General features: G+C 49.8%; 1 protein-coding gene across 1 annotated transcript in view; it reads right to left on the minus strand.

Annotated features, from left to right (window-relative positions):
• LOC102422852 (zinc finger protein 28 homolog) overlaps nt 1-13,296 on the minus strand; it is a 27,814-nt gene extending 14,518 nt beyond the window's left edge. The window contains exons 1-5 of the mRNA XM_023747047.1: nt 13,172-13,296; nt 12,582-12,654; nt 11,002-11,128; nt 10,662-10,757; nt 6,873-7,849 (exon numbers count right to left, since the gene is read on the minus strand). Coding sequence (XP_023602815.1) covers nt 6,873-7,849; nt 10,662-10,757; nt 11,002-11,128; nt 12,582-12,590 — 1,209 coding nt within the window. The 5' untranslated portion in view covers nt 12,591-12,654; nt 13,172-13,296. The remainder of the gene's footprint in view (nt 1-6,872; nt 7,850-10,661; nt 10,758-11,001; nt 11,129-12,581; nt 12,655-13,171) is intronic.
• Between the last annotated feature and the right edge of the window lie 3,418 nt (nt 13,297-16,714).

Genomic DNA, 16,714 nt, shown 5'->3' on the forward strand with positions numbered 1-16,714 from the left:
CGTTTTCCGGCCCCCTCCCCGGGACCCAGGCCGCTTAGCCCACCCAGCACGCACGGGCGCGCAAAGAAGCCAACAGCGTGACGACGCCGGGAAGTGGGGCGTGTCCTCCGCCGCCGGGGCTCTCTGGGGAAATGTAGTTCCCGCCGCGGTTGGCAAAAGGCAACCTGCAGAATGCAGACGGGGGAGGTCCAACCCGGGGTTGGCGTGACCTCCTTCAGTGACCCCCCCCCCCCAGGGGCCGGCTAGGCCGGGCCAGACCGGAACCATAGGGCACCCCGAGTGACAGAGCCGCGTCCCTGGGATTCTGGGGGTCGGTGCCTGGGTTGGAGGGGTTGCTAGGCTGGGCGGCCAGGAGAATGGACAGAAGGCGGGGCTGGGCAGGTAGGGGTCGGGGGCTCAGGTGGCCTCCATCGGGGTGTGGCTGTCGACAGAATGGGGAACAGAAACGCTGGGCAACGCAGGGACTCTGATGGCTTGATCCCCAGTGGGGGGCGTGCAGGAGGCAGCGGATCAATGATTCTCTCTTGTCATTGATGATTCTCATTTTCTCTCTCTCTCCCTTCTTCTCTGAAATCAATTTTGAAAAGTGCAGCGCTAACCGGTTTGGCTCAGTGGATGGAGCGTCCGCCTGAGGATGAAGGGTCCCGGGTTCGATTCCGGTCAAGGGCATGTGCTTTGGTTGCGGGCACATCCCCAGTAGGGGGTGTGCAGGAGGCAGCTGATCAATATTTCTCTCTCATCGATGTTTCTAACTCTATCCCTTTCCCTTCCTCTCTGAAAAAAAATCAGTAAAAAAAAATATCTATCTATCTATCTATATATATATATCTTATTTTATAAAATAAAATACAAATTTAAAAAATGCATTTAAAAAAACTATTAACATGTTTGGCTTGTAGGTTAGTCCATATTTTTCTTTCATGTCCAAGTTGGGGTTTCTGTACCTAAACCACAATGACAAAGCATGCCCATGGGGCGCTGTGTTCGATGGCGCTGTCTGAAATAACAATCTGTGTTTATTTGCTTGTGTATCATCTAACTCCCCTGCTAAAAATGTGTGCGCCACGGGAATACTTCTGTTCGTCTTACTTCTGTTTACAACGGCTCCTGGCACAGAGCGAGGAACTCAATCAATACTAGTAGACGTGGAATGGATGCATTTTAAAAAATATATATTATATTGACTTCAGAGAGGGAAAGATAGAAACATCAGTGATGAGAGAGAATCATCCATTGGCACGCCCCCCACTGGGGATCGAGCCCACAACCCAGGAATGTGCCCTTGACTGGAATCAAACCCATGGACCTTTCAGTCCCCAGGCTGACGCTCTATCCACTGAGCCAGACCAGCTAAACGTTTTTAAAAAATATATTTTATCGACTTTTTACAGAGAGGAAGGGAAAGTTTGGATAGAGAGTTAGAAACATCAATCAGCTGCCTCCTCTACACCCCCCACTGGGGATGTGCCCCCAACCGAGGTACATGCCCTTGACCGGGATTGAACCTGGGACCCTGCAGTCTGCAGGCCGACGCTCTATCCACTGAGCCAAACTGGTCAGGGTTGAACTTTTTGTAAGTGGACGTGTGGACGTGTTTTATGCCTGACCTGTAAATAAATGCCCACCAAAATTCAGAGGAGCTTCTCCTATTCTGAGATTTCCACATGTAGAGGTGATCCCTGTCCCCTCTAGGGTGATCTAATGAAAAACACTATGAAATCCTAGGATCAAAGAGAAAAAGGAAGAAGGGAGGGAGGGAGGGAGGAAGGAAAAAAGAAAAAATAACACATTGGTGAAACCACCATTGCCGGTGCTCAGAGGCTGTTTCCTGATGCAGCAGCGCCATCGTGTGGACAGAAGCACCAACTACAACAGCTCTATGTCCTGGAAACGGAGATTCCCCCCCCCCCCCCCCCAGGTATTCTCCTTCCCCGTCATCCCAGCTCAAGGGCAAGTCAACTCAGAATGAATGATTAGAAATCAAGGGACCCAGCCCTAACCGGTTTGGCTCAGTGGATAGAGCGTGGGCCTACGGGCTGAAGGGTCCCAGGTTCGATTCCGGTCAAGGGCATGTACCTTGGTTGTGGGCACATCCCCAGCAGGAGGTGTGCAGGAGGCTGCTGATGGATGTTTCTCTCTCATCGATGTTTCTAACTCTCTACCTCTCTCCTTTCCTCTCTGTAAAAAATCAATAAAATATATATTTTTAAAAATTAAGGGACCCAAAAGGCCTTGCTGGTCAAATGAAAATACTAGTATATTCAGGGGTGAGTGGCAGTTCAGTTTTACATGAAAGAGTGAGAGCTACCCTTTCAGGAAAATTTTACCCCTTTCTCTGCCTCCTAAAGAGCTTCTATCTCAATGGGGCTTTTTATTTTTTAATTTTTTTAAGGTTCCCCTGAAATGCCTGGAGTTTCGGCCAAGATGAAAGCTGATGTTGTCTGCCGATGGAGGCAGCTACCCAGACCCATGTGGTTAGGGTCAGGTGGCAGAGTAGGGCTGGACAGAGTCACATCAGCCTTGCCTCAGACCAGACCTTACAAAATACCAACACTGGTTTTCTGGAAACACCAAGGCTGATCCGGTCAAGGGCCAGTGATGCGAGAAGGCCTTTTTTTTTTTCTTTTCTTTTTAAATATATTTTATTGACTTTTTACAGAGAGGAAGGGAGAAGGATAGAGAGTTAGAAACATCGATGAGAGAGAAACATCGATCAGCTGCCTCCTGCACACCTCCTATTTGGGATGTGTCCACAACCAAGGTACATGCCCTTGACTGGAATCAAACCTGGGACCTTTCAGTCTGCAGGCTACGCTCTATCCACTGAGCCAAACCAGTTAGGTGAGAAGGCCTTTTTTTTAAAATATATTTTATTGATTTTTTTACAGAGAGGAAGGGAGAGAGATAGAGAGTCAGAAACATCGATCAGCTGCCTCCTGCACATCTCCTACTGGGGATGTGCCCGCAACCCAGGTACATGCCCTTGACCGGAATCGAACCTGGGACCTTTCAGTCCGCAGGCTATATATATATATATATATATATATATATATATATATATATATAATTTCAGAGAGGAAGGGAGGAGAGATAGAAATATCAATGGTGAGAGAGAATCATTGTTCAGCTGCCTCCTGCACGCCTCCTACTGGGGATGGAGCCCACTGCCCAGGCATGTGCCCTGACTGGGAATGGAACTGTGACCCCCTGGTTCATAGGCTGATGCTCAACCTCTGAGCCACACTGGCCAGGCTCTAAGTTCTTTTTTTTTTTAAGTGTAGAAACTTGCAACCATTTTACATTTGAGTGGGGGAATTGGGACAGGCTCCCATAAACCTTGTGCAAAGTAGGAACTACCATTAGAAAGCTCAGGGTAGGTGGTTTTGATATGCGGGGGTCAATGTGGTGTTGACTTTCTAAACTTGGTCATAGTTGATAAAAAGTGAAGCAAGGAGGCCTGGCCAGGTGGCTCCGTTGTAACATCGTCCCGTAAGCCAAAGGGTTTTGGAGTTGATTGCTGGTTGGGGCACATACGTGAGTTTTGGGTTCAATCCCCAGTCAGGCACATATGGGAGGCAACCAATCAATGTTTCTCCCTCTCTCCCTAAAAATCAATAAAGTATCATGTGAGGAAATGAGGCACATTTGTGATGTTATCAAGGAGCCACTTAGCGTTGAGGTGTAGTTTGAAATGGGTAATTGAGTCTCTGTGTGTGGATGAAACCCAAGATCAGAGATGAATGTGTACTTCATATGTAACGGGGTGATAGAGCCTTAGCAATGGAAGGAATTGGTTACCTATGGGAAGTGGCGAATTGATTAGTTGGTAGTAAGAGAAATAAGAAACTTTTCCACTCCAGCTCCAAGGTGACATTTTAGTTCACACTTCCTTTAAAAAGGGAAACATCCAGCCCTAACCGGTTTGGCTCAGCAGATAGAGCGTCAGCCTGCGGACTCAAGGGTCCCAGGTTCGATTCCGGTCAAGGGCATGTACCTTGGTTGCGGGCACATCTCCAGTGGGGAGTGTGCAGGAGGCAGCTGGTGGATGTTTCTCTCTCATCGATGTTTCTAACTCTCTATCCCTCTCCCTTCCTCTCTGTGAAAAATCAATAATATATATATATATTTTTTTTTTAAAAAGGGAAACATCCAAATTCCACATTGTGCGTATGTTCATGTGATTTTTAAGGTATGATTACAATAATTATTTAATTTTAGAGATAGGGAGAAGCATCCATTTGTTGTCCCACGTATTTATGCATTCATTGGTTGAATCTTGTATGTGCTCTGACCAGGGAAAGGACCCGCAACCTTGGCGTATGGAACAATGCTCCAATCAACAGAGTTACCCTGGCCAGGCGGCGAACTTATCTTCAGGGCCAGACAGCAAATGCAGGCTTTGTGACTAGTCTTCCTCCAACCACTCAGCTCTGCCGGTTGTAGAGAATAACTAAATAAATGAGCATGGCTGTGTCCCAATAAAACTTTATTTATAAAAACAGGCAGCAGGCCAGACTTGGTTTGTTGACCACTATACCTGGCAGAATAGGATATTACATAATGATAAATGGTATGGTTCATAAATAGAGCTTAAGTAACAAACATAAATTAAAAAGTAAAAATTTCTGGAAATTCATGATCTTGATAAAAAAAAAAAAGTTCAATTTTAGGGAATTCTGAAACAATATTTCAAATAATACAAGACCAGGGAAAATTTATCACTATAACTTACAGGCATAAATAAATAGAATCTTATGTCACACACACACACACACACACACACACACAAAGCCCTAGCCAGTTTGGCTCAGTGGACAGAGCGTAGAGCGTCAGCCTGTGGACTGAAGGGTCTTGGGTTCCATTGCATCAAGGGCACATACCTTGGTCGGGGTGCATGCGGGAGGCAACCAATCAGTGAGTCTCTCTCACATCAACTTTTTTGTATCTTTCCTCCTGCTTTCCACTCTCTCTAAAAAGCAATGGAGCCCTAACCGGTTTGGCTCAGTGGATAGAGTGTCGGCCTGTGGACTGAAAGGTCCCAGGTTCGATTCCGGTCAAAGGTATGTACCTCGGTTGCAGGCACATCCCCAGTAGGTGGTGTGCAGGAGGCAGCTGATCGATGTTTCTAACTCTCTATCCCTCTCCCTTCCTCTCTGTAAAAAATCAATAAAATATATATATTTTTAAAAAGCAATGGAAAAATATCCTTGGGTAAGGATTAACAATAAATGTGTGTGTATATGTGTGTGTGTATATGTATGTGTGTGTGTGTTATGAAATATACAGAAATCTACTCGTACTTAGCCATAAAGAAAAATGTCAAAATTTAAAAAGTAGGTATTGACTTCTAGGCCACAGTTACCCATCAACTTTAGCAGAAAAAGGGTTTCTCTTCCTCACAGAACAAGGCATCAAAGAAAGTTTCAGAAGCGCTCTCCTTGCTCAGTGTTGCCAGGGCTGTTGAGTCAGCTTCTCTGTTTTGTCTCTTGGTCCCAAGATGGCTGCAGTAGCTCCGGGCGTCATGTCTCAGAGGAAAATGTTTAAGAGCAGAAGTGAGAGGAGAGGGAGTCTTCCTAATCCACGTCTCTTGTGAAGGAGGAGAATCCTTCCCAGGAGCCCACAGGGCCCTGGAATAGACAGACCATCTTGAGCTGCAGAGGCTGAAAATCGGCACCTGACACCTTCAGATTCTAAGGCCAAGACACAGATGCGCCATCCGTGACAGAAGGTATAAAAATAACCCCAAACAATCAAATGAGGTGGGAGTTAAGACACCATCACCTAAAATTAGTTTACTCCTGGGTCTGGAAGAAATAAAAACTCACACTATTGTAAGACGACCATTTTCTACTTCATCGTCTTGTAATAATTTGTTCTTTCTTCATAGCGATGTTTGGTGTCCTCTCTTCTGGTTTCTTGAATAGTACAGTTAATATATTTGAGTATAATCTTATAGGTTTTCATGTCTCACATTTAAAAGTCTGTTGGGATGTAAAAAACTCTGTCATTCTTTAAAAAATTTATTTGAGAGAGAGAGAGAGAGAGGGAGAGAGAGAAACATGGATTCCCCCCCCCCCTCATTTATGCATTCATTGGTTGATTCTTGTATGTGTTCTGAGGGGATCAAACCGGAAACCTTGGTGTATCGGGACAATGCTCCACCCAATTGAGCGACCTGGCCAACCTCTCATTGCCATTTTTCTCTTTGCCATTTATTAAAACTGCATGATTTATTTCCTTGTTAACCCAAGAGTCATTTGGCTGTTTCCTTTTTTTTTTCTTTTCAATTTCCAAGACCATTCAAACCTTTGGCTAATGTTAAAATTATTACATGGGTAGTCAGAAAAGGTGAATCAAGAATGTATGAGAGACAAAACGTTTTCCAGAATTTCCCTGCTTCACTGATAATCACGATCTAAACAATTTATACCCATAAAAAATGTTCTTCAGTATGAAATTTATGAGTCGGGAGGAAGGACAGCTCTGAATGAAGGCATTCTGGCTTGTTGTATTCTTCGTCTTTCTGCAAGATGAAAGGAGGAAGCTGTAATTAGCCTGAGCCAATGGGGTCTCCTCATTACTTCCATTCATGATTGCATGATTAGCCTAAGCTAATGGGCTCTCCCCATTACTTCCATTCATCGATTGCATGACTAGCCTAAGCCAATGGGGTCTCCCCATTACTTCCATTCATTGATTGCATGATTAGCCTAAGCCAATGGGCTCTCCCCATTACTTCCATTCATCGATTGCATGACTAGCCTAAGCCAATGGGGTCTCCCCATTACTTCCATTCATTGATTGCATGATTAGCCTAAGCCAATGGGCTCTCCCCATTACTTCCATTCATCGATTGCATGACTAGCCTAAGCCAATGGGCTCTCCCCATCACTTCCATTCCTATGGTTGCTTGCTAACATAAGTTCTCTGATGATCAACAAGGGGTAAGCGCTGATGGAAGGCTTTTCTACGTTGATCACGTTCACCTGTGCTTCTCTACTTTGCCTTCTCCGACGTCGAAGAGTAGCGGGACCACGATCGAAAGTCCTCCCCGATTCCTTACAGTCATAGGGCTTCTCCTCGGTGTGGACGACCTGATGCTGAGTCAGCTGGGAGCTGTGGCTGAAGGCCTTCCCACAGGCCTGGCACACGTAGGGTTTCTCCCCCGTGTGGATCCTGTAATGCACAGCGAGGTGAGAGACCCGCTTGAAAGCCCTCCCGCACGCCTTGCACGGGTAGGGTTTCTCTCCCGTGTGGATTCTCTGGTGTTGCTTCAGCTGTGAGCTCACCCGGAACGCCTTCCCGCAGGCCTGACATGCGTAGGGCTTCTCGCCCGTGTGGATTCTCTGATGCCGGATGAGCGTGGAGCCCTGATTGAAGGCCTTCCCGCAGTCCTTACATTCATAGAGCTTCTTGCCAGTGTGAAGAGTCTGGTGTTGGATCAGCTGGGACCGGTGGCTGAAGGTCTTCCCGCACTCCTTGCAGGCGTAGGGCTTCTCCCCCGTGTGAATCCTACCGTGGACTTTCAGATGCGAGATCCGATTGAAGGCCTTGCCACACTCTTTGCACTGATAGGGCTTCTCGCCGGTATGGATGCGCTGATGTTCGATCAGCTGGGAGCTCCGGCCGAAGGCCCTGGCGCAGTCCTGACACGCGTAAGGCTTCTCGCCGGTGTGGACCCGCTGGTGCTGAATGAAGTTGGAACCCGAGTTGAAGGCCTTCCCACACTCCTTGCACTCGTAGGGTTTCTTGCCGGAATGGATGTTCTCGTGCTGAACCAGGCGCGAGCCGTACTTAAAGGCCTTCCCACACTCCTTACATTGATAGGGTTTCTCGCTGGCGTGGATTCCTGGCGGCCAAGGAGGAAGTCCTCTGGCCAGAAGGCTTCCCTACATCCGTCATATCCATAGGGCTCGTCCCCTGGGTGGACTTTCCCACAGAAAGTAAGGGACGCCTGCGGGCTGAGAGGGGGCACTTCTTCAGGCCCGACGATCACGTGACTCAGACGTTCATCTGGATCCCCCCGCTGTCCGTCAGACTGGCTTCCGCACTCCCAGTCGTCTGGGAGACTCGAGGACTCGAGACCGTAACTCGGAAGGCTTTCTGGTCTCGCCCACCGGGTCGCGTGTCCTTCACAAACAGGCTGCTCTGGAGGTGACACCTTAGTCTCAGATCTGGCCTCCAAGGCTGAAAAAGAACGAAAGAGCAAGTATGCTTCTTGTTTTTTTCCTTTTGCAGAAAAGGGGACTTGTCTAGTAAAAAACTGAAGATAATGCCGACAAGCTCCTGAATGTGGCTACTGAGGAACTGGGCAAATTGTACGGAGAAAGAGGAAATGCCATAAATGAGATGAGTGAGGTAATCAAGAAGGTTGTAAGAGTAGTGCTTGGAAATGGCCTCTATCTTTTTTTTTTTTTTTTTTTACTCCTCACCCGTGGATATATTTTCATTGATTTGAGAGAGAGAGGAAGGGAGGGAAACATTGATTGGTTGCCTCCTATACATGCCCAACCAGGGATCGAACCCAGTACCTAGGTATGTGCCCTGACTGGGGATCACACCTGAAGCCCTGGCGCATCGGGACGACACTCTAACCAACTGAGCTACCCGGCCAAGGCCTAGACACAGTATGTGACAGTTAATTATTTGGACAACCAAAGAAATAATGTCTAAAAATCTTATGTATCGTCTTAGCATTAAATGCTCTGGTTTCCTCATATGGAACTTGAGGGATCTCAAATAGCCAAACAATCTTGAAAAGGAAGAACAAAGGTCTCACACTTCCTGACTTCAAAACATATGACAAAGCTATAGTAATTAAAACATATGACTGGCCTAAAGGCAGATATGCAGACCAACGGAACAAAAGAAAGAGCCTAAAAATAAACCCTCACATGTGTGGTCAGATGATCTTTGACAAGGGTGCCAAGACCACACAATAAAGAAAGGATAGTCTTTTCCATAAATGGTGCTGAGGAACTTGGATATCAACATACAAAAGGATGAAGCGATCCCTAGCTGGTTTGGCTCAGTGGGTAGACCATCGGCCTGCAGACTGAAGGGTCCAAGGTTCAATTCTGGCCAAGGGCACATGCCTGGGTTGCAGGCTTGATCCCCAGTAGGGGGCATGCAGGAGGCAGCCAATCAATGATTCTGTCTTATCATTGATGTTTCTATCTCTCTCTCCCTCTTCCTTCCTCTCTGAAATCAATAAATGTATTTAAAAAAAAAATGAAGCAAGACCCTTACCTCACACCAAATACAAACATTAACTCAACATGAATGGAAGACCTACAGAGGACCTAAAACTATAAAGCTCCCAGAAGAAAACAGAGGGGAAAGCTTTATGACATTGCATTTGGTAATACTTTCTTAGAGATGGCACCAAAAGCACAGGCAATAAAAGCAAAAATATACAAATGGGACGACATCAAACTTAATAACCGGGCATCAAAGGAAACAACAGAGTGAAAAGGCAACGTACAGAATGGAAGAAAATATCTGCGAATCATATATCGGATAACGGGTTCATATCCAGACTATATAAAGAACCCCCACAACTCAATGACAAAAGCAACCCATCCCGATGAAAAAATGGGCAAAGGACTTGAATATACAGTTTCCCAAAGAAGATACACAAATGGTCAATAAGCTTATGGAAAGATGCTCAACGTCACCAGTCGCTAGACAAATCCAAATCGAAACTATGAGATCCTGCCTCGTGGCTACGAGGACGGCCACTATTGAAAAAGAAGAAAAACACACCAAAGAACACAGTAACAGGAGCTGGCACGGATGTGGGAAAACGAGAGCCCTCATGCCCTGCTGGTGGGAACGTATGATGGGGCAGTCACCTTGGGAAACAGCATGGAGGCTACTAAAATAATTAAATCCCTACTGGGGATGGAGCCTGCAACCCAGGCATGTGCCCTTGACTGGGAATCAAACCGTGACCTCCTGGTCCATAGGTCGACGCTCAACCACTGAGCCACGCCGGCCGGGCTCATTGTAATTCATTTATTTTTTTATTTTTTATTATTTTTTTAAAATATATTTTATTGATTTTTTACAGAGAGGAAGGGAGAGGGATAGAGAGTTAGAAACATCCATGAGAGAGAAACATCGATCAGCTGCCTCCTGGACACCCCCTACTGGGGACGTGCCCGCAACCAAGGTACATGCCCCCGACGGGAATCGAACCTGGGACCCTTCAGTCCGCAGGCCGACGCTCTATCCACTGAGCCACACCGGTCAGGGCCATTGTAATTCATTTAAATGTCAATGGCCGTGTAGCACCAGCAGCGCCATCCTGGAGAGCCCAGCATGGGTGGTGTTTAGCCTGGCAGCGGAGAAGGTTCTGGGGAAGGGAGATGAACAGGAAGGAAGAGGCCGAGTCTGAGCCGAAACCTAGAGATGGTGAGAGGACCCACCATGGGGGTCGAGGGGGTTAGAGAGGTGGCAGGGGCAAGAGACAGGAGATGCTCCAGGGGGGAGCGCTGCTGTCAAGTGCTGCTGACAAGTCACCGAAGGTACCTCCTCGGCCTGACCTCTGAGCGTGGCGACTCAGAGGAACTATTTTCCACCTCAAAGGGCCGGCTTCCTCCCCACCTGCTGGACGGTTACCTGCGCTGGCTCCCTCCTCCCCCACGAGCCTCACTTACCGGGACACAGGCCTCCCGCCGCTGCCTCCGCCGCCCTCCAGGGCTCCTTGCCTTGCTCCAGGAAGGCGATCACATCAGGTTTGGAAATGGCGAGATCTGGATGCGAGAAAAGACACGACACCCGGTGATGGTGCGGCCCCAGAGCTCAGGCCCAGGACCTGGTCATCGAGATGAGAGGCCATAGTGGGAAGGGACAGGGGACAATGACCTGACAGTCACCCGAGACCTGGCGACAACATAGCTTCAGCCCAGGGAGCTGCCCTTGAACCCCTCAAACTGACAAGGCAGGGACACCTCCACCCCCGGGTACGCTCCGACCTTCCAGACCAGGCGCCCTTACCCAGCGAGCGCAGGTTGCTGTAGGTCTCCAACATCACGTCCCTGTACAGATCCCTCTGAGCAGGCGCCAGCCACTCCCATTCTTCCCGGGAGAAGACGACGGCCACATCCCTGAACAGGTCTGACCCCTGCAACAACGGGCAGGTGTGTTACATGCGAACCCCACGGGAACCCCTCTCGGTGGGAGGAGAGGAGGTGGGGGGAGTCTTTGCAGAAAAAGGCTGGGGCTGGAGGCCCCTGAAGTGAGCCGATGACGGGAGAACACGGGTGTGAGTTCAATGTTCTTTCTTTTTTAATTTTTTTTTCCTCCAAAAATATATTTTATTGATTTTTTACAGAGAGGAAGGGAGAGGGAGAGAGAGTTAGAAACATCAATGAGAGAGAATCATCTATTCAGCTGCCTCCTGCACACTCCCTACTGGGGAGGTGCCCGCAACCAAGGTACATGCCCCCGACCGGAATCGAACCTGGGACCCTTCAGTCCGCAGGCCGACGCTCTATCCACTGAGCCAAACCAGTTAGGCAATGTTCTTTTTTTAAAAACTATTTTCTTTTTTGTGTTTTTAAAAAATATATATTTTTATTGATTTCAGAGAGGAAGAGAGAGGGAGAGATAGAAACATCAATGATGAGAGAGAATCATGGATCAGCTGCCCCCTGCATGCCCCACATTGGGGATCAAGCCCGCAACCCGGGCATGTGCCCTGACCAGAATGGAACTCAGGACCCTTCAGTCCAGGTCTATACTCTATCCACTGAGCCACACCAGCGAGGTCCTAATATGTTATTTTTTGTTTTTTTTTTAAAAGAATAGCTTTGAGCCCTAACCCGTTTGGCTCAGTAGATAGAGTGTCGACTGCGGACTGAAGAGTCCCGGGTTCGATTCCGGTTGGGGGCATGTACCTTGGTTGCGGGCACCTCCCCAGTAGGGAGTGTGCAGGAGGCAGCTGAATCGATGTTTCTCTTTCATCGATGTTTCTAACTCTCTATTCCTCTCCTTTCCTCTCTGTAAAAAATCAATAAAATATATTAAAAAATAGTTTTGATATTTAGAGAGAGAGGAAGGGAGAGGGAGTGAGAGATACATCAGTTGGCTGTCCCCTGTCTGCCCCCTACTGGGGATCAAGCATGCAACCCGCGCATGTGCCCTTGACCAGAATGGAACCCGGGACCCTTCAGTCCGGAGGCCGACACTCTACCCACTGAGCCACACCAGCCAGGGCTTAAATGTTCTCGGACGTTCTTTTTTTACTACACACACCAAAGCTCTGGTACACAGATCTGGGGTGAAAATTAAAATCCAGTTGCATGGAGTGTTCCCAATGGTGACTTACTCTGACCCTGACACATACTAAATTCTCCAGGGGAGACCCAGAACTTCTACTTTGATGGAGTCAAAGAAAAATAAACCCAAACCAAGAATTTTTTGCTAGAAGAGGGAGACGGGAAAGGAACTGACTGCCCGTTCTTTTACTTCTGAGAACAGGAAGCTCTGAGCACCGGAGTCTCTGGGACGGAGCCCAGGTGGGAAGGAAGCGCTGGGACCAGGAAAGCGAGTGTTTACAGGATCTAGAAACTCACCATGGACATGACGTTCGGAATGTCATGGGCTGAGGGGTCCTCCTCCCGGCTCCTCTCGGGAAAGGCCAGAGTCCTGAGGGGCGGAGGTGGGGGAGGAAACAGCGAACACGAGAGACCAGGCTTGCCTGGCAGCTCCCAGGATGCCATGGTTACAAGTCCCCATCCCGTTCACCCCCACCTCCCGACCAATCTGACGGAGACGAGACAACCTGGGGCCCTCACCCAACTCCACGAGACCCCCAGCTCCCTGCGAGGACACAGGGACCCAGTGGCCTCTCTCTCCCATTTCCCCGAGAACGTCACTGGTGCAAATCCGAGATGGGGATGCTCAGACCCGGTCCAGTGACTAAGACCATGGGTATCCCACAGACAAGGAAGCCTGACCTCAGGCCAGAGGAAGCCCCAGAGAGCCGGCCTGATCCGGATCCGCCCGGCCAAGAATCAAGTCTTCCCTAAACCAGACCATCCGACTCGCATGCTCACAATGGAACACCTTCAGAAGTCTCGTGGGCACTTCCCCCAACTTCCAAGTTCACCAAGAGCCCACAGCCCTACTGAAGGCCCGATGGACACCACGCCGTGGGCCCTACCTTGAGTCCACAGATGGAGTGTGGGTGCGGGGGGTCAGTTAGATGAAGCAGGTCCCACGCTCCATGACCGGCTCATAGAGAGGCCACTGCACAGACATCACAGCGTGCGAAGCTGTGTGCACAGAAACAGCCGCTGGAAAACAGAACCGAAAATTAGCTCAGAACAGGCCACAAGCAGGCAAGTGGTCGGGTCAATCTGGGCCCAGCCAGATGGTCGATGCCCACAGACAACTGTAGGGAGCGGTTCTAGGGTCAAGCCTGGGGCTGACCTGTGGCAGGGCCACGAACAAGTCCCCGCCCGGAGGGCAGAGCTCTCCTAGCACCGTGGTCGGCAAACTGCGGCTCATGAGCCACATGCGGCTCTTTGGCCCCTTGAGTGTGGCTCTTCCTAAGCCTTAGGAGTATCCTAATTAAGTTAATAACAATGTACCTACCTATATAGTTTAAGTTTAAAAAACTTGGCTCTCAAAAGAAATTTCAATCGTTGTACTGTTGATATTTGGCTCTGTTGACTAATGAGTTTGCCGACCACTGTCCTAGCATAACTAAGCCTGACCTTGTAGCCCTCCCTAATTCCTTCCTTCCAAACCTAAGTGATGCCAAGACAAGAACATTTGTCTACATGTTAATCTGCCCTTGTTTTTTTTGTGTTTTTTTTTTTTTTAATATACTTTATTGATTTTTTACAGAGAGGAAGGGAGAGAGACAGAAAGTTAGAAACATCGATGAGAGAGAAACATCGATCAGCCGCCTCCTGCACATCTCCCACTGGGGATGTGCCCGCAACCCAGGTACATGCCCTTGACCGGAATCGAACCCGGGACCCTTCAGTCCGCAGGCCGACGCTCTATCCACTGAGCCAAACCGGTTTCGGCTGCCCTTGTTTTTTAAATCAGACTGTAAATAAAGCATCAGCTTGCAGGCTGGGCCTTTTGTGTCCTCATCCAGGCATGGGAGATCCACCAAGCCCCAGCTGTATTCTCTTTGTCTTTTCTTCAATCCTTGGCCAGCCGTCCTCAGACTCACCCTTGGCTGTGCTGGTGCGGCACAACAATGAATGACATCCACAAATGGACCCTTTGTACAACCTAAGAACATTCAGCAAAATAAGTCACACCCACCCCCCTACGGACACACGGGGGGAGAGGGGGGTAAAAATCCTAAAAAGAAATTAGAATAGAAAACATCCAAGTTAAGAGTGACCTCACTTAACCACTTCTTGAGTGGAGTTTATAAAGGAGTTTAGGACAGTGCCCGGCACATGACTAATATTTTTTTCTTCTTCACAAATATTTCATTGCAAGTAATGCGTAAATGAGATCATTAGGAATGTTCCTGGGTATGGTGTAACGGGAATTTTTCCTTCCTCTGAGCACCGTTTTAGCATGATCTGTCATATTTTATTGCATGAATGGCCCCGGATTTCCTCAAACCTTTCCCCACTGTTGGTCACAGATTTTGAATAAAATCATCTAAAATGTCCCTAAGGGTTAAGTCTCTGCTTCTAAATCTTTTGGGGCCTTGCAACTCTTGGTGAATGTCATGGAACAAGATTTCAGCGTAGATTTAAAAAAAAAAAAAAAAAGGCATGCGTAAGAATCATGCAAAACACCCGCAAGCAATTTCAGGGGGTGGGGACCCCTCCACACCCACCGAAGGGGTCTGGGGGCCCCGGGTGATGAGCTGTGACGCAGAAAGGGAACGCCGGCCGGGCGTGGGTCGCGGGGGCCGATGGGAAATGTAGTCCGGAGCTCGGGAAGCCGCAGACCGATGCTGAGGCGAGACGCTCCGGTTCCCCCCAGGCCCAAGACCCGCCCGGCCGCGGCGCCCGCTCTCGCACGGGCCCCGGAGCGCGCGGGAAACTCCGGATCCCCTCACCTGCCGCTTTCTCGGGTCCGAGTGCCACCGAGACTGCGCCCCCCCGCTGTCCCAGGTGAGCTTTCTCGTCGATACCGGCGAACTCTTCGCCTGGAGCCGGAAGATGGCGCAGACGCACAAAGCCGCGCCGATGCGGCGTAGCGATTGGGCCGGCGCCGCAGTGTATTCTGGGAAACGTAGTCTCCAGGCCGTAAAGATTGCCGTGCGCCGCGAGGCCCGGTCTCGCGATGCTTCGCAGTGGGCGGTACCCGGGGCGTGCGCGGGAGCGTGCGTGTGCGCCCGTCGGGGGAACCCGATGGAGTGCGTTCTGCGGTGGGAGTTGCCGTGTGAGAGCCGGTGCGTGGGGCGTGCTGTGCGCGTGCGATCGCCTCTGGTTGCGGGTGCGAGTGTGTGAGGGGCCGTGAGCACGTGTGCGGCGCTGCTTGAGACGGTGTACGTCGCGTTTGGTTCCGACCCGGCGGTTGATTGGGACCGTTCGACGGTTGTGTGTGACTTGAGCAAAAGGATGTTTGGGCGAAAAAATGGTCTCCGCCATGAAGTCAGCATTTCCGTGGAGCAGCCATGACCCCCGAAGGCTTGGAGGGAGGAAAAAGGCCCAAGGAGTTTGTCTGATAACCGATTGTAAACATTGGATCTGTGTTGGAATAAATGTCGATCATGGGGATGCCAGATCGGCAAAAACGTTTTACACGAGACGTGGAGGAGTTTCCTGTTCAGGGGTGACCTCTCGGCCAAGTCCCCTTCCGCTCCCGGCAGCTCATTGATCGAATGACATTCTAGGAAGAATCATTGATCGGCTGCCTCTCTCGCAAGCCCCCACTGCGTGTGGAAGCGAGGGGAGCCCTGGATCCGCACATCCCGAGCGGCGTGGTCCCTGTGGCCGGGTGCCCCGGGTCCTGGATGCTCCGGCCCCGTGATGCCTGGTCCCTCCCTGTGGCCGGGTGCCCCCGGGTCCTGGATGCTCCGGACCCGTGATGCCTGGTCACTCCCTGTGGCCGGGTGCCCCAGGTTCTGGATGTGCATCAGGCCCCGTGATGATGCCTGGTCCCTCCCAGGACCAGGTGGCAGCTTGTCCGACCCCGTGATGATGCCTCGTGGAAATAGACGCGCTGAGAATGGTTATCTGGTGTCAGAAGGGGAAATGCTCACGCAGCACCCGGCACCCATGCAGATGCAGGAAAAAGGGCCCTCGCGCTGTCTGATGGTGGCAGCCAAGCTTGAAGGGGAAAGACAATGGGGAAAACAGCACCGGGTCGGCGGGGGGTTGTCCCTGCTTCCAGCGCTGACGGTGTCATTGGACAGAAGTTGCTCTAAACAAAAAACCAGGTAATGGGACCCGGCCGCCCTGGCTCAGGGGTTGACTGTCCACCTAGGACAAGGAGGTCACGGGTTCGATTCCCCGTCAGGGCACATGCCCGGGCTGTGGGCTCGATTCCCCAGTGCGGGGCGTGCAGGAGGCCGCCGATCCATGATTCTCTCATGGATGTTTCTGTCTTTCCTCTCCCTTCCTCTCTGACATCAATAAAAACGTATTTTGTAAAAAACTAAGTAACGTGTAATAAACTAATCTTTGCGGACGCTGGGCAGCGTGGATCCCGAGAGGAGGGGAATGCAGAACAGCAGTGGCTTTCTCTCGGGAGCATATTCCAGACCTCAAACCGCTGA

The sequence above is a fragment of the Myotis lucifugus genome, unplaced genomic scaffold (assembly GCF_000147115.1).
Source record: "Myotis lucifugus unplaced genomic scaffold, Myoluc2.0 scaffold_785, whole genome shotgun sequence".
NCBI classification, from domain to species: domain Eukaryota; kingdom Metazoa; phylum Chordata; class Mammalia; order Chiroptera; family Vespertilionidae; genus Myotis; species Myotis lucifugus.